This window comes from Oryctolagus cuniculus, chromosome 5 (assembly GCF_964237555.1).
Source record: "Oryctolagus cuniculus chromosome 5, mOryCun1.1, whole genome shotgun sequence".
NCBI lineage: Eukaryota > Metazoa > Chordata > Mammalia > Lagomorpha > Leporidae > Oryctolagus > Oryctolagus cuniculus.
In genome coordinates this window covers 9,571,689-9,587,803 of record NC_091436.1, presented here as the reverse complement: position 1 = coordinate 9,587,803, position 16,115 = coordinate 9,571,689, and the positions used below count along the sequence as shown (strand labels likewise).

General features: G+C 48.9%; 1 protein-coding gene across 2 annotated transcripts; it reads left to right on the top strand.

Moving 5' to 3' along the window:
- On the top strand, positions 1 to 14,740 carry GTF2H5 (general transcription factor IIH subunit 5). Of its 2 annotated transcripts, none has more exons than XM_051855216.2 (3): positions 1 to 143; positions 778 to 850; positions 14,360 to 14,740. In XM_051855216.2, the coding sequence occupies exons 2-3, from the start codon at positions 816 to 818 to the stop codon at positions 14,538 to 14,540; spliced, it is 216 nt and encodes a 71-aa protein (XP_051711176.1). In that variant the 5' UTR covers positions 1 to 143; positions 778 to 815; the 3' UTR covers positions 14,541 to 14,740. The 2 variants fall into 2 exon arrangements, with proteins under 2 accessions (XP_051711176.1, XP_008261956.1); XM_008263734.4 differs by having other exon boundaries at positions 28 to 107.
- Positions 14,741 to 16,115: the final 1,375 nt, after the last annotated feature.

The following is a 16,115-nucleotide window of genomic DNA, read 5'->3' as shown; positions in this document are numbered from 1 at the left end:
CCAGCGGCGCGCTCCTCCCACAGAGCGTCCCCGGCGCGATGACGTCACAGGGCAGACGCGCGCGCGCGCTGCGGGGCATCTGGGGGCCGCCGGGTCTGTGGGCTGCGGTGCGTGGCGAGCTCGGGGCAAGCCGGCGGGGTGAGGTGCGTGGGAGACCGGGCGTTCCCGGAAAGAGAGGGAGGAGAAAGATCGGAAAGTCTGTCCTGCAGGTGCTGGGGCGCCAGAGTGCGCCCCGCTCTGACGCGGCGCTGGGTGTCCGTGCCCTGGGCCCCGGGGTAGCGGTTGGAGGGGTCAGGGGGCGCCCGCCGCGCCTGGAGCTCGGAGCGCGGAGCCTGGGGGACGCGGTTTACCCGGGGAGGGAGCCCGCAGTGTGGCTGTGTCCCCCCACCCCCGACCTCCCGGTCCGGTCCGGTCCGGGAAGAACGGCGGCTTAGGGTCCTCGCCCTGTCTCAGGTCCGAAATGAAGAGGCTGGGCGCCCTGTAGGTCTTGCGGCCCCCTCTCCCCCGCCCTCCGGGACCTTAGCCTTGTCAAGCCCCCGGGTGGGGAGCCGGAGTACCGGGGCGCGGCGCGGCTGTGGGGTTCGGCCGCAGGTGTATGTGTGCGTGGTGGACAGCTCCGGACAGACTCCGTTTTGTGAGAAGCTCAGAATGGCTGCATGTCTCCTTTGTGTTAGCTTCGTCTCTGATAGACTTCGCTGTTTATACTGACGGGGAGTGGCTTGCCTTGTTCCGGTCGATGCTGTTGAATGACATGTCCACCTTGTCCTTTTTTATTAGCTTGGTTGAGATCCTCTGCCCCTTCCGGCTGGACAAAGATGGTCAACGTCTTGAAAGGAGTGCTCATAGAATGGTTAGTAGTTTTGATACCTCATTTACGTATTGACTCAAACTCATCTGACCTTTTCTGAGGTCAAGTCCCTTTTTCGTTTTCTTTTCTAAGGCCGGAATGCAATCAAGTCTTTCCATTTTCTACACTTTCAAAAAGTGAAACGTTTTGTCGCTAAATTTCTTCCAGAGTGTGGGGGGGAGGGGACAGAATTCAGTGTCTCCGTTGCATTAGTGTAATTGGCATCATTTCCAGCGATTTTTGATCAGAATTGATCGGCCTAGTCCTGGAGGGAAAGGTTACTCGTAATCTCTTCCAGCCATCAGAAGGTGACAGAGTTACAAGGCCTGTAAGATGGCAGGAGCTCCGTTGCCTTCATTACAAACTGACCTTTAAGGAGAAAGACAGGGCCCGTTAGGGTTTCTTGAACTCCTTTGCACACATGCCAGAGAAACCGGAGACCATCCCGGCCAAGGTTGAATTTGGCAAAGCAGTGTAATCTAGAGGGCTCGGCGATTGCCCAGTCTCCAAAATCTGCACTCCAGAATCAGTCTTGCTCCTTGTCCACTTGCTGGCTCACCCACCAGTAGTTCTGTCCCATGAAGGAACTCTGGCCTGCGCACCTCTGTGTGCCCCTGAGATGGCCATCGCACAGATGCTGCTATGTATCCCGTGACGGTGAGCCAGCCTGGGGAAGGGGCGAGGACAACAGCCGTCAGATTCGAGCGGCACCCTCCAATAGGAACAGAATGCAAGCCACATATGTAATCTTGAATTTTTTAGTAGCCACTTCTGAAAGTAAAATTAAATGGGTAAAATGAACATTTTATTTAACCCCAACATATTGAAAATATTCTTTCAGCTTGTACTGAGTTTTCAAAATAACAACAACAACAACAAAACGAATGCATTTGAAAGGCAGAGTTACAGAGAGGCAGAAAGAGAGAGATCTTCCATCCACTGGTTCTCTCCCAAAATGACCGTATTGGCCTGAGCTGAGCCGACCTGAAGCCAGGAGCTTCTTCCAGGTCTTCCACCTGGGTGCAGGGGCCCAAGGACTTGGACCATCTTCCACTGCTTCCCCAGGCCATAGCAGAGAGCTGGATCGGAAGTGGAGCTGTCAGGATTCAAACTGGCACCCACAAGGGATGCCAGCACTGCAGGTGTGGCTTTACCCACTACACCACAGCACCAGCCCCAAAAAACAGTCTTTAAAGTCCGGTGTGTATTGTGCTTTTCCAACATATCTCACAGACCGGCCCTATTTCAGTTGCTCTAGTGAGTGTGACTTGTGGGCTGCCTTATGGTTAGTACAGATCTGGAGTTTCGGCATAGGTGACCCGGCAAAGAGTGCAGAAGCTAAGGGAGAAAATGTTGCACGGAGGTGAATGGGCTGTAAGCAGGAGTGGTGAAAGGTGGATGATGTGAAGACAGACTAGATGAGATGCAGTCGATCTTTGGTAAGAGCTGTTTCGGTGGCGTGGTGGGAAAGGTGCCAGATTGGAGTGTGTTTGTCCCCCGCTCCTCCCTGGAGAATACTCTTCCAGCCCCTCCGCGGATGCCTTCCACCGCAGGTGATACCCAACCGTAAATGTAATGCCTTCCCGTTCTTACCTAAGCACTTAGGATGCACTGTGGTGATAACTTGCAGTTTGAGATGGGAGAGTAAAAGTAACAGGAACTTCTTCTACCAACACGATTTCATGAGTGGAGGATTGACTCTCATCATAGGTCGAAGCAACACCACACTGTTTTTTTCCCTGTGCTTATTAAGTGGAGAATTTTCACCACTTCACTTGAAGAAAGCATTTTACAGCTTCTCTCTGCTTTACCCGATTTGCACACTCCCTGCTCTTGCATTTGGGACAATTACTGAGTAAAACCAGGGCGCCTCAGCACAGCAGTGCTCTGACAGCCGAGGTCGCTGAGAAGACTGAGGGGCGGGTAGCACATCCAGCAGGACCGAGCACGGCCGTGAGAGACTTCATCACACTGCTAAGAACAGTGCTTGTCTCTGGAGTTTCCCTTTTACTATGTTTGGACCACATTTGACTGCAGATAAACACAGAAACTGCGAGTAAGGGGAGACCACTGTGCTTCGAAAAGGGGAAATGAGGTGAGGAAGTCGAGACTCTCACAGGGGTTTTGTTGTGATAAGACCCAAAAGGGGAGAGAGAGGTGTTGGGAGCTGCAGAGAGATGGTCAGGAGCTCGGGTTTTGGTTTTGGTTTCGGTGTGAGAGACTGGACTGTTGAGAACAAACCACCAGAGAGGAGAGACGTACCCACCTGGAAATCCAAAGGGGCTAAGATCTGAAAGTTGGGAACAAGGCTGCTGGGCTGTCTTGGGAGAGCTTTAAGCGTGACGGGCTCATTTATCGTCGTAATCAACCTCGCCATCTTCTTGGTTGGTCTTTTAATATTTTTTTGATACAGAATCACAGTGTGTCAGCTGTCAGTTTTTCCCTTTCCAGTTCTGTGTGTTCTTCACCGCTGGGTCTGATAGTCACTTATCTCTCGGGGGGATTTTGTGTTTTTACTTCTGCTAGTGTTTTAAGTTTTGTTTTTTTTTTTTTTTCCAAAGATTTATTTAGTTCTTTGAAAGTCAAAGTTAAGCAGAGGGAGAAGGAGAGGCAGAGAGAGAGAGGTCTTCCGAAACAGCTGGAGCTGCGCCAGTCTGGATCTAGGAGCCAGGAGCTTCTTTCGGGTCTCCCATGTGGATGCAGAGGCCCAAGGACTTGGGCCATCTTCCGCTGCTTTCCCAGGCCATAGCAGAGAGCTGGATCGGAAGTGGAGCAGCCAGGATTCAAACTGGCGCCCATATGGGACACCGGCACTGCTTTACCCACTACACTGCAGCGCTGGCCCCAAACTGAAACTCTTTAAGGGATCTCCGACTAGCAGGGAGAGCCATTAAAGAGGCCAGCCAGAAAAAGGACCAGATCGTTAGGCGAGTTTGTGCCCACTGTAAGCAGCAAAGCCAGAAAACAATTGGAAAAATGTCCCTCAGACCTGGAGCTAAGATATTTTTATAAACTTGGGGTCTAGAGGTTTTTAAAACTTGGCTGCAGACAAGAGGGGGAGTATAACAAGCAGGGAAAGCTTTGAAATTAGCTTTTCCACAAAGAAAAGTGATTGTTGCTCCTGGTTTGGGGTCAGCAGTCGGGAACATTTGCGTGAGCAGGGCATGATGATCAGCTGGCATGGATGGAAGTGAAGGTTTCAGCGTATAAACGGTCTTAGTGTTATGTCTCCCCAGCTGTTACCTCTTCCAACTCCAACATCTGAAATTTATAGGAAGATTTATATTATGACGTAAAGATCTAAGTTAGCTTTTTGGTTTTTGGTCAAATAGCTAACTGCCAATTATGCATGAGACCACCTTAGTCATAGTTTTCCTCTTTCTGTGGTCTTATGTCCCAAACCAAATCCGTTCTTCTCCTTGTCACTGTGGCAATTCTAGAATAATTGTGGAGTAATTCCAAAATAATCTTTTTTGCGTGATAGTAAGAATTGCAGGGCCGGCGCCATGGCTCACTAGGCTAATCCTCTGCCTAGTCCCGGTTGGGGCGCTGGATTCTGTCCTGGTTGCTCCTCTTCCAGTCCAGCTCTCTGCTGTGGCCCGGGAAGGCAGTGGAGGATGGCCCAAGTGCTTGGGCCCTACACCCACATGGGAGACCAGGAGGAAGCACCTGGCTCCTGGCTTCGGATTGGCGCAGCGCACCAGCCGTAGCGGCCACCTGGGGAGTGAATCAGCAGAAAAAGGAAGACCTTTCTCTCTGTCTCTGTCTCTCTCTTTCTCACTATCTAACTCTGCCTGTAAAAAAAAAAAAAAAAAAAAAAAAAATTGCATTATATGTATTTTAATTTGAAAGAATAAATGATGGCTGAAGCTTAAAAAGCAAGACTCATGGGAAACATTAAAATCTCTGTGGCAAGCTTTCAGTTGACCCTTAAAAATGAGAAAGGTTTGTAAAGAGAGCTGAAGTGTCAGTTTTCTGTCCTGGTTGAGCTTTCAGCCTTTTCCTGCTATCCTGGTGTCCAGCCTCTGGATCCTGCCTGAGCCCTAGTGGTTTTCACCTCGTTCTTCAGTGTAAACCCCTGACTAGCAACAATATTACTTGGGAGTTTATTAGGAAAACAAACTTTGGCCAAGTGTTTGGCACAACAGTTAAGACACCACTTGCCACCTGCACCTCCTGTTGGAGTGCCTGGATTCCCGTCCTGACTCTGCTCGCGCTTCTGCCTTCCTGCTAATGCGCACCTGGGGCAGAGGTGATGGCTCAAGTAGCCGGGTCCCTCCCACCCCTGTGGGAGACTTGGATTGAGTCTGGGATCCCAGCTTCAGCCTGAGCTGGGCCAGGCTAAAGCCAGGAGCCTGGAATTCCATTTGAGTCAACCCATGTGGGTGGTGGAGGCCCAAGTACTTGGGCTGTCACCCGCTTTCCCCAGGCACATTAGCAGGGAACAGGTCAGAAGTGGAGCAGCCAGGACTTGAACCAGCGCCCACATGGGATACAGGTAATGCAGGCAGCAGCTTAACGCATTAGCCACAGCACCTGCCCCTGATTTTATTTTCAGTTCTAGAAACAGGCAGTACTTCATTCCTTAAAGCTTCATAACTGTTCTTTTTTTTTTTTTTCTTTTTTTAGGATTTATTTATTTATTTGAAAGTCAGAGTTACACAGAGAGAAGGAGAGGCAGAGTGAGAGAGAGGTCTTCCATCCCTGGTTCACTCCCCACTTGGCCACAACGGCTGGAGCTGTACCCATCTGAAGCTAGGAGCCAGAAGCTTCTTCCAGGTCTCCTTAACAGGCACAGGGACCCAAAGACTTGGGCCATCCTCTACTGCTTTCCCAGGCCATAGCAGAGAGCTGGATCAGAAGTGGAGCAGCCAGGACTTGAACCAGTGCCCATATGGGATGCCAGCACGGCAGGTGGCGGCCCCTCTGATGGTTTTATAGACAGGCAAAGACCAAAGAAAGTGGAAGCAGAAAAACAAAGGGGCTTGGTCATTTCAAGGCCCTCTCCCTGTAAGTCAGGGTGAGGGAGACAGTAGAAGACAGCGGTTTGGTTAACATCAGGTTCCCTTTTGTGTGTGAGGATGACGGCAAAGAGAATTTCATGATCTCTCCCGTGGAAACTGGCTTATTTGGGAGGTTCATCTATCTCTAGACATGATTTCTCTGAAGGTCACATTAACAACATCAGCTTTATGACGTGGAGATTTAGCAGGAGTGACTTTTTTTTTTTTTTTTTTTTTTTTTTTTTTTTTTTTACTTTTAGCAGAAGCTTAGTCCAGAACAGAGACTTCTTGAAAGTTTTATTTTTTTTTAAGATTATTTTTATTTGAGACACAGGGGTCCCACTCACTGGCTCACTCCCCAAATGCTTGCAACAGCTGGAGCTGGCTAGGCCAACCCAGGGAAGGAACCCAATTATTTGAGGCATCCCTTGCACACCTCAGGGTGTGCATTAGCAGGAAGCTGGATTTAGGACTAGAACCCAGGAGTTCTAGTGTGGGATGCAGGCGTTTTAACTGCCGTCTTAACTACTAGGCCAAATGCCCAAATGCCTGTAATTTTTAACAGATTCTCCAGTGAAGAAGTAAATAAATCCAATTAAAGTGCTGGCCGTTTAGGTCTGGCTTCAGTAAATTCAAAAATCAAGCCACCTGGATAAAATAAGGCTTTTTTTTCCTCCCAGGACTTACCAAAAATTAAAGTCTAAGCTAAATCAAAAATGCTTGTTTCGAGGCCAGGATTGTGGTACAGTGGGTTAAGCCACTGCCTACAACACCATTATCCTATATGGGCACTGGTTGGAGTCCCAGCTGTTCCACTTCTGATCCAGTTCCCTGCTAATGTGCCTGGGAAATCAGAAGACAGCCCAATTATTTGGGCCCCCACCACCCCATGGTTCAACCCACTGTGCCACAGTGCCAGCCTCCAGCCCTCGCTTCTTAGTAAGATCTGTTCACTGGACTTCCCCAGGCACCCAAAACCATGTCTGAGACATATGTGGGAGGTGCTTAATAATTCTTTGTTTCCTGGATAAACCTTGTTAGAATTCAGTCAAGGTTTGTGATCTCTGCCTAAACCCAGGTTGTTAATGTTCCTTTACAGCCTTTCTATTCCCACGGTGAAAATCGGTGGATAAAGAAGAACTTGATAAATAAGATTAAAGTTCCATACAAAAAAAGTGTTCACTGGGCCTCATTTTTGGCAAGATTTTAGAATAGTTTTTAAATGAGCTGGCTATTTGCTAGTTGTCGTTTTGGGGGGCTTTTTTTTTTTTTTTTTTTTTTTTTTTTGTAAGATTTATTATCTATCCAAAACTCAGAATTACAGAGAGGGAGAAATAGAGGCAGAGAGAGAGAGAGGTCTTCATCTACTGGTTCACTCTCCAAATGGCCACAACGACCAGGGCTTGGCCAAAGTCAGGAGCTTCATCCAGGTCTCCTACGTGGCCTAAGCACTCGGGCCCTCTTTCCACTGCTTTCTTTCTCAGGCACATTAGCAGGAAGCTGGATTAGAACTGGAGCAGCTGGAACTCAAATCAGAATAGAATGCCGGTACTGTAGGCAGCAGCGTAATCTGCTGTACCAAAGCGCCAGCCTCTTCTAGTTGTGTTTTTCAAAAAGCAAGCACCCAGGGCCAGCACTGTGATGTAGCAGGTAAAGCCACCAATTGCCGTGCCAGCATCCCATATGGGTGCTGGTTCAGGTCCCGGCTGCTGCACTTCCTATCCAGCTGTCTGCTATGGCCTGGGAAAGCAGTAGAAGATATCTCCCCTGCATCCACGTGGGAGACCTGGAAGAAGCTCCTGGCTTCAGATGGGCCCAGCTCCAGCCTTTGTGGCCACTGGGGAGTGAACTGGCAGATGGAGAAGCTTCCCTTCCCCCCTTTCTCTGCCTCTGCCTCTCTGTAACTCTCCTTTAAATAAATAAATAAATCTTAAATAAATAAAACAAAAGCAACCACCCGGGCTGGTGCTGAGGCAAGTGGGCACTGGTTCACGTCCCAGCTACAGAAGATGGCCCAAGTGCTTGGGCTGCTGCACCCACATGGGAGACCCAGGTGAAACTCTGGCTTCAGCCAGAGTCAGCCCTGGCCATTGTGGCCATTTGGGGCGTGAACCAGGGAATGGAAGATCTCTGTAAATCTGCCTTTCAAATAAATAAATAAATCTCAAAGGAAAAGAAAAAGCAAGCACCCACCAAGCTGCTGGGATGAATGATGCAGTTGAAACCGTCTGTTGTCTGAGCTTTGTATTTTTGAATACAAGACTGTTTCTAGACTTTAAGGAAGTGACAAGAACTGCCAGTGAAAATGTGTGCAGTTCAATATTATAATAAAATGTAAATTTGTTGATGGAGGCATTTTCTATAATCAGATAGTAGAGCTATTAAAATACTGGCAGACATTGTAAGTAATGGGGGACAATGATATAGCACAGTTAGAAAAAGCTGAGTTCTTGAACTCCTGGCTGGTTATTATTACCAGGATAGTTTAACACTGACTAAGCCAAGACTATCATTCTGATGGGTTGGACAGTGCTGACAACTTTGGCCAGTTAATTTTGAGGTCTGTTTGCTACGTCATCCTGGTAACCCAGGACCCAGCCCTAGGTACTGTAAGGGGTGATCAATGATTCCGCCCTTCGCATTTCCAGGACAAGGTGTTTGTCATCGGAGTAGTCCTGAGCCCAGGATTTCAAGTATGTACATGGGCACTTGTTTTTGTTTTTGTTTTACGATTTATTTATTTGAAAGGCAGAGTTAGAGAGAGAGAGGTCTTGCATCTGCAAGTTCACTCCCCAAATGGCCTCAGCGGCTGGAACTGGCCAGGCTGACCTCTGTCCACAGGTCTTACTTGTAGTGATGGGGCCCAAGTACTTGGGCCGCCTTTCGCTGCTTTCCCGGGAGCATTAGCAGAGAGTAGGATAGGAAGTGGGACATCTGGAATTTGAACTGATATGGGATGCTGGCATTGCACGCGGTGGCGTAACCGGCTGTGCCGCATGCTGGCACCTGTTTTGTTTCCTTTGGCAGCAGGTTCTCCCAGAGCCTTCCTCCACGTAGAAGTTTCATAGTCCTGTGTTCAGACAAGAATATTCCAGACCCTCATGTTTCAAAATACAGTGTCCCTTGAACTTTGTCTTTTTTCAGTTATTACATATTGCACTTCAGCTATATGCTTGAGAATTCGATCTCAAATTACCTCTTTCCATCTCCTTTCAAACATTGTTAGAGAGCACCCTAAAAACTTGGAAGAATGCTATAGAACCCCCAAACTGGACCCACTCACCTGATGCACTGCAAGCCAGCTACGGTGCAGGTAGTGGAGGAACGTGTGTGTCACGGAGGAAGGAGCAGGGCAGCCGTTGCTTAGTTCCCAGCTTCTCGGGGGTTGGGAGTGCAGATTCTGGCAGATTGAAGTTGGGGTTCAGAGGTGTGTGTGCAGCTCGTGTCCAGGTACCTGGTTGGTCTGTACTGCTGGTGGCCCTCCTCTGATTGGTCAGCAGTATCATGCTTTTTTAGGGAGTTTTGATGATGGCAGAGTAGGCTCCAGTGAGTCAGGATGGCAGTTACTTCTTGCTTGGAGTTCCTAAAGGAAAAATCCCTCAAGACAATACCACACATCAGGTTGTTATCTGTAGGGGAGATGAATGACCTCATGGGACTTGTGTCCTGGGACTCTGTAGGGCCAGTGACTTAATTTTATTTATTTTTAAAGATTTATTTTATTTATTTGAGGCCAGCGCTGCAGCTCACTAGGCTAATCCTCCACTTGCGGCGCTGGTACTACAGGTTCTAGTCCCAGTTGGGGTGCCAGATTCTGTCCCGGTTACTCCTCTTGCAATCCAGCTCTCTGCTGTAGCCCTGGGAAGGCAATGGAGGATGGCCCAAGTGCTTGGGCCCTGCACCCGCATGGGAGACCAGGAGGAAGCACCTGGCTCCTGGCTTCGGATCGGCGCAGGTAGGCCACAGCGCACCGGCCGTAGCAGCTGTTTGGGGGGTGAACCAATGGAAGGAAGACCTTTCTCTCTCTCTCTCTCTCTCTCTCTCTCTCTCTCTCTCTTACTGTCTAACTCTGCCTATCAAAAAAAAAAAAATTATGTTATTTATTTGAAAGAAAGAGATACAGAGAGAGGTAGAGACAGAGAGAGAGGTCTTCCATCTGCTGGTTTACTCCCCAGATGGCCACAACAGCTGAAGATGCTCTGATCTGAAGCCAGGAGCCAGGTGCTTCTCCTGGTCTCTCTTGCGGGTGCAGGGCCCAAGGACTTGGGTCATCCTCCACTGCTCTCCCGGGCCACAGCAGAGAGCTGGACTGGAAAAGGAGCAACCGAGACAGAACCAGCGCCCCAACCAGGACTAGAACCTGGGGTGCCAGTGCCTCAGTCAGAGGATTAGCCTAGTGAGCCGCGGCGCCAGCTTGGGCCATCCTCCACTGCACTCCCAGGCCACAGCAGAGAGCTGGATCAGAAGAGGAGCAGCCAGGACTAGAACCGGTGCCCATATGGGATGCCGGCGCTTCAGGCCAGGGCTTTAACCTGATGGGCCACAGCGACAGCCCCCAGTGAGTTAATTTTAGAAAAGCAGGGCAAAGAAAGTTTAAGCTATGTACAGGAGGGAGGCTGGGAGATTGTGGGAGATGAGGATCTGAAAGTATCTAGCAGATAGATGTTAGAGACAATTATTTCCATGTCTCTCACTGAGCAGTCGTTCTGAGTATCTCATTCATCATCTCAGTGTCTCCCCAGGAGGGGATGATGTACCAATGGAGTTCAAGGTGATTTGAAGAACACACATGGGGATAGGACACAAAATTTTTTTATATGACCAGTTTATTTGAGGTAAAAATGAAACTAACATCATATTCTTGGTTTTGTGCCACGTGGAATTAAGCTTAGGATTTAAGGGTAATTTAAAGAAAAATATTAGGTAATTTAAAATGGATGTGTTTCAAGAGATGGCTAAAAATACAAAGATAGCCGCAGATGGCAGGAAGTGTGACAGCACTGGTGAGCTGAATCAGCACAGGTGTGAGTCCCAGCACCTCTTGGTTTCAGTGATGTAGCTTTGGCTTTGTGGAGATGGTGTGAATTTCTTGAACGTAGGTAGCCCTTGCCACCAGTAACGCCTCTTAGCAGCCAGTCACCAGGGCGGGTAGGCATCAGCTGTGAATGCGCGAATCTAGGTAAGGAGGCGACATGCCACATTGGCAGTTTAGAATGGCCTGTCATCACTTACCACCTTTCAACCTGAAGTTTTCTGTAAAGGGCTAGCAGAAATCATTTGGTTATCTCTAATTCTGAGAGACTCTGTGTGCTCAAAGTGTGAAATGTAACATTTTCTGTGTTTGCATAAATCTGTGACTGTTGTCACCATTGCTTTGTTTGTAAGAGACCCGTTTTCTCTCCCATCCATCGCTAGCTCAGAGACCTTGTTCTCCTTGTGCCCTTCATGCCTGTTTTTTTTTTTCTGTGTATCGCTCAAAAAGCCACAGACTAGCAGCCACGCTTCACCCCTGGACCCAGTCTTACAGCTGTGTCTGCTGGGTTTGCTTCCTTCCTGCCCACCCCTCCAGTCCGCCTTCTGGGACGCGGTGAGGTGAACACAGCAGAGCTGTCTCAGCGGCCTCTGAGCACCCCTCACCTCTCCTTGCTGCTCTGAGAGAGGGCTTCCTCCTGGGCACGCTGCTTCTCCCGCAAGCCTATCCAAGGATGCCTCTTCTCCCCCTTCGTATTCCTTGTACTGTTGGACTAGAAAATAGGATACGTGTCTCCTCACTGCCACTTGCGGAAGTTCTTGGCTCTTCCACAGAGCCCCAGTGAGGATTCCCCGTTCCTCAGGCCACCTCTCAGCCTTCCTGTTAGCATCCTCAGGCACCCACAGCCTCACTGGAGGTTTGTCCAGGAAGCCTGCCTGCGGCTCCCCAGTGGTCTTCCTCACAGTTCTTGGTGAACTCAGGGTCCGTGTGGACACCCCAGCCTCAGTCTCTGTCCGCCTTCTGTGAGCTTGCCCACTGCGCTGTCGCAGCCACTCAAGCACGTGGTCACACCTGCCACCAAGTCCAGCTCACTGTCACTGCAGTCCCTTCAGAGTCTCCTTCCCGGGCTTCCAGCTGCGCCGCCACCCTGCGCCCAGGGAGCTCCCCTGGGACCCTGACTCTGCAGCTCCTTCAGCCGCACCGGAGCTGCAGCCCCCGATCTGCCCCTCCCCAGCTCCCACTCTGCTCTCCTGCTGTGGCAGCAGCATTTCCCAGAGCGCTTGCTTCCGTCCTGTCTCCTGCTCCCTCCCATTCCGAAGCCCCCCACTCAAGCCTCCTGCCCGTGCCTCCCCTGAAACTGCCCTGGTCGAGGTCGGCAGCTTTCCAAATCCAGCGGTCAGCACGGTCAGCTCGTATTCCTACTGTAACCTGTTAGCTGCATTTGAAACACTTGATCTCTCCCTCCCGCGAATAACCTTTGTTCATTTAGCTCCCAGGACACCAGGTGTTCTCCCGCCTCAGTGGTCAGTTCATAGTACCCTCGGCTGAGTCCTTTTCTTCTGACTTTTTGATGCTAGGATGTCCAGGACGTGGACTTGGACTCTTTGTTGCTATGCTCACTCCCTTGTCATGGCCCTTGAATTTTACTCTTCACTGTTGAACTCCAGAATTTCACATCCAACTTCTTACTCAGCTTTTTCCCCTTGGTGGCAGTAGACATCTCAAATACGACATGCTTATAACCAAACTCTTGGATTTGAGTTTGTTTGTTAAGATTTTATTTATTTGAGAGGCAGAGTTACAGAGAGAGCAGTCTTCCATCCATTGGCTCCATCCTCAAATGACCACAATGGCCAGAGCTGGGCTGATCTGAAGCCAAGAGCTTCTTCTAGGTCTCCCACATGGGTGCAGGGGCCCATGCACTTGGCCCATTTTCCACTGCTTTCCCAGGCACATTAGCAGGGAACTGCGGTGGAAATGGAGCAGCCGGGACTCAAACCAGCATCTGTATGGATGCCGGCACTGCAGGCGGAGGCTTGTGCCGCAGCACCAGCCCCCAACAAACTCCTGGTCTTAACTGCAAACCTTTTCTGCCCACATTTCTCCCCTCTCAGTAAAAGACAACTCCATCCTCACATTTGTTCACACCAAAATCTCAGCGTCTCCTTGATTCCTGCCTTTCAAAGCTCAGCCAAGTGTTGGCTTTACATCAGTATACTAGAATTCAGTCTCCACTCATACAGCCAAGTCCACATCATTATCATGTCTTACCTGGATCACTGCAGCCACCAGTTGGTCTCCCTGTTAACACCTGGCCCCGCCACTCTGTCTTTTCTTACCCAGCAGTCAGCAGGATCCCTGCATTTTAAAGTCTTCAGTTTGGAAGTTAAATCATGTCACTCCGTGAACTACCTCCAAGCCTGTACTCATCTAGCGGTTGAAATAACCCCTTATGTTGTTAACTTCACTCAGTATCAGTGTTTTCACTTGAAAGAAAGAAAGCTGATTTTTTTATTTTCAGAGAATTACACTGTTATCTTTACAATTGATATTGACATTCCTTGGAACATCAAAAGATTGTGTTTCCTCTGAGAATTATAAAAATCTGTGTTTGAAGTGTATGTTCTTTTGCTAAGCACCCTACTGTGAGACATGGGCTTTTAATCTATATTGCCCACCAAGAGGGAGATATCTCTTTGTCTTGGAACTACTGTGTTCGTTCAGAGTAAGAACCACAAGAAAATAGAATTGAATGGAGATCTCTTTGAGCCTTCAAAGACTCTGAGGGATAGTTCATACGAAGGTCACACAAGTTTGTCGTGAAGGAGCTGAATTCACATCTGACTCTTGCCATACGCCATTAGCTTACTAGAGTGTCCATTTAGCCAGTTTTATCACTGGCAAGATACTAAACAACTATTGGTTTTTTAAATGTAATGGTCCTGCGGAAGTAAGGAAATTCATTTTTAATTCAATTAAAGAAGCTATGATTCTAGGCCTTATTAACTACAAAGCTTTTGAATATTCTTTTACCTTTTTTTTTAAATTTTCTTTTAAAATATATTTAACTTATTTGTAAGGCAGAGTAACAGGGAAGAAAAGACTGAGAAATCTTCATCCCCTGGTGTGTCCCCAAGTGGCTGCAACAGCTAGATCTGGGTCAGGCCCAAGCCAGGAGCCAGGAACTCCATTCTAGTCTCCCACATGGGTGGCACGGGCCCAAGTACTTGGGCTGTCCTCACTGCCTTCCCAGGCACATTAGCAATAAGCTGCGTCAGAAGCAGGGCAGCCAGGACTCGAACTAGCTCTATGATAGCGGATGCCACCCTGACCATGGTCTCTCTCTCAAACTTGCACTAAGAGTTCTAAAATAAGGCTGTGTCTAAATCCTTAACATTTGAGGTAGAGAGAAGTGAGGGATTAATAGTTCAGAATTTTAAAAATCATCCCAAGACTTAACATGTACCCAAATTTAATTTCTCAGTCTCTGCGGTGTGATTTGACAAGATATCTTACAACGTGTGTTTATCTCTGCAGCGATCCTGCCATGAAGCAGTTTCTGCTGTACTTGGATGAATCCAATGCCCTAGGGAAGAAGTTCATCATTCAAGACATTGATGACACCCATGTCTTCGTAATAGCAGAGTTGGTTAACGTCCTCCAGGAGCGAGTAGGTGAATTAATGGACCAAAATGCCTTTTCTCTTACCCAGAAGTGAAAATAAAGATACTGACCACTTGGGAATTGCAAGCAACAATGTGAAAGACTGTCCCCACCCAGTGTTTTCCGTGTTTTATGTGACTGAGCAGACATGAGGCAAATGCTGCAGAAAAGACCATGGGATCATTTATTCAGGAAAACACCCTGAGCTGATTTGTTTTACACTAAAATTAAAAAAACAAAAACGAAATCCTCTAACAGTTGTCTGTGATTTGATTTTTATTGTCCTTTATTAAAAGATTGTGGGGGGGCCAGTCCTGTGGCACAGTGGGTTAATCTTCTGCCTGTGGCGCCGGCATCCCGTATGGGCACTGGTTCTAGTCCCAGCTGCCCCTCTTCTGATCCAGCTCTCTGCTATGGCCTGGGAAAGCAGTGGAGGATGGCCTGGATGCTTGGCCCCTGCACCCCATGGGAGACCGGGAGGAGGCACCTGGTTCCTGGATTCGGATCGGCACAGCTCTGGTTGTTGTGGCCATCTGGGGAGTGAGCCAACGGAAGGAAGACCTTTCTCTCTGTTTCTCCCTCTCACTGTCTGTAACTCTGCCTCTCAAATAAATAAATAAAATCTTTTAAAAAAATACAAATGTAGGGGCTGGTGTTACACAGATTATGCTTGGAATGCCTGTATCTCCTACTGGAGAGCCTGGGATCAAGTCCTGCCTCTACTTCTTCCTATCCAGCTTCCTGCTAATGAGCCTGGAAGGCAGCAGATGATAGCCACGCCCAGGGTTCCTGCCATCCACTTGAGAGACTCCTGGAGCTCCTGGCTTGGCCCGGCCAGCCCCAGCTCTTTGGAGCATTTGGGGAGTAAACCTGCAAATGGTAGATCTCTTCCCCCTCACCCCCGCCTCTCACCATCACTCTGCCTCTTAAACAAACAAATGTTTATACATAAAGTTAACGTGATATTTGGCCTGCCCGTATCAGAGTGCCCAGGTTTGAGTCCCAGACCCGCTCCTGATTCCAGCTTCCTCCTAAGGGAACATCCTGGAGTCAGCAGGTGATGGCGCAAGTTGGCAGGGTCCCTGTTGCCCGTGTGGCAAACCTAGATGGAGTTCCGGCTCCACCCCAGTCATTAGAGGCATTTGGGGAGTGAACCAACAAATGGGAGCTCTCCCTCTCGATACCAATTTCATACATTACAAGGTGGAGGCTGGGGTTGTGGAGAAGCAGGTTAAGCCACCTCCTGCAACTCTCGCATCCTATATCAGAGCGGTTCCAGTCCTGGCTGCTCCACTTCTGATCTGGCTTCCTGCTAATGCACCTGGAAAAGCAGCAGAGAATGGCCAAGAACTTGGGCCCTTGCCACCCATGTGGGGAAATTCAGGTGGTGTTCCAGGCTTCTGGCCCAGCCCTAGCTGTTGCAGCCATTTGGGGAGTGAACCAGCAGGTAGGAGACTCCTTCTCAGTCACCCTTGCCCTCCCTGCCATCCCTCCTTCCCCCTCCCTTTCCGTCTCCCTCTCTCTCCCCATGTATGTCGGTCTGCCTTTCGAATGAATAAACAATATATTGGAGTATATCTTGAATTGTCAGTGTAACCTGGGTGCATATTTTGTTTGGTCCTATTAAGGC

Excerpts from the sequence above, each read along its gene's own strand:
- GTF2H5 (XM_051855216.2), top strand. The coding sequence starts at position 816 with ATGGTCAACGTCTTGAAAGGAGTGCTCATAGAATG. Across the intron at positions 851-14,359 it reads AAAGGAGTGCTCATAGAATG|CGATCCTGCCATGAAGCAGT; the intron begins GTTAGTAGTTTT and ends TTATCTCTGCAG.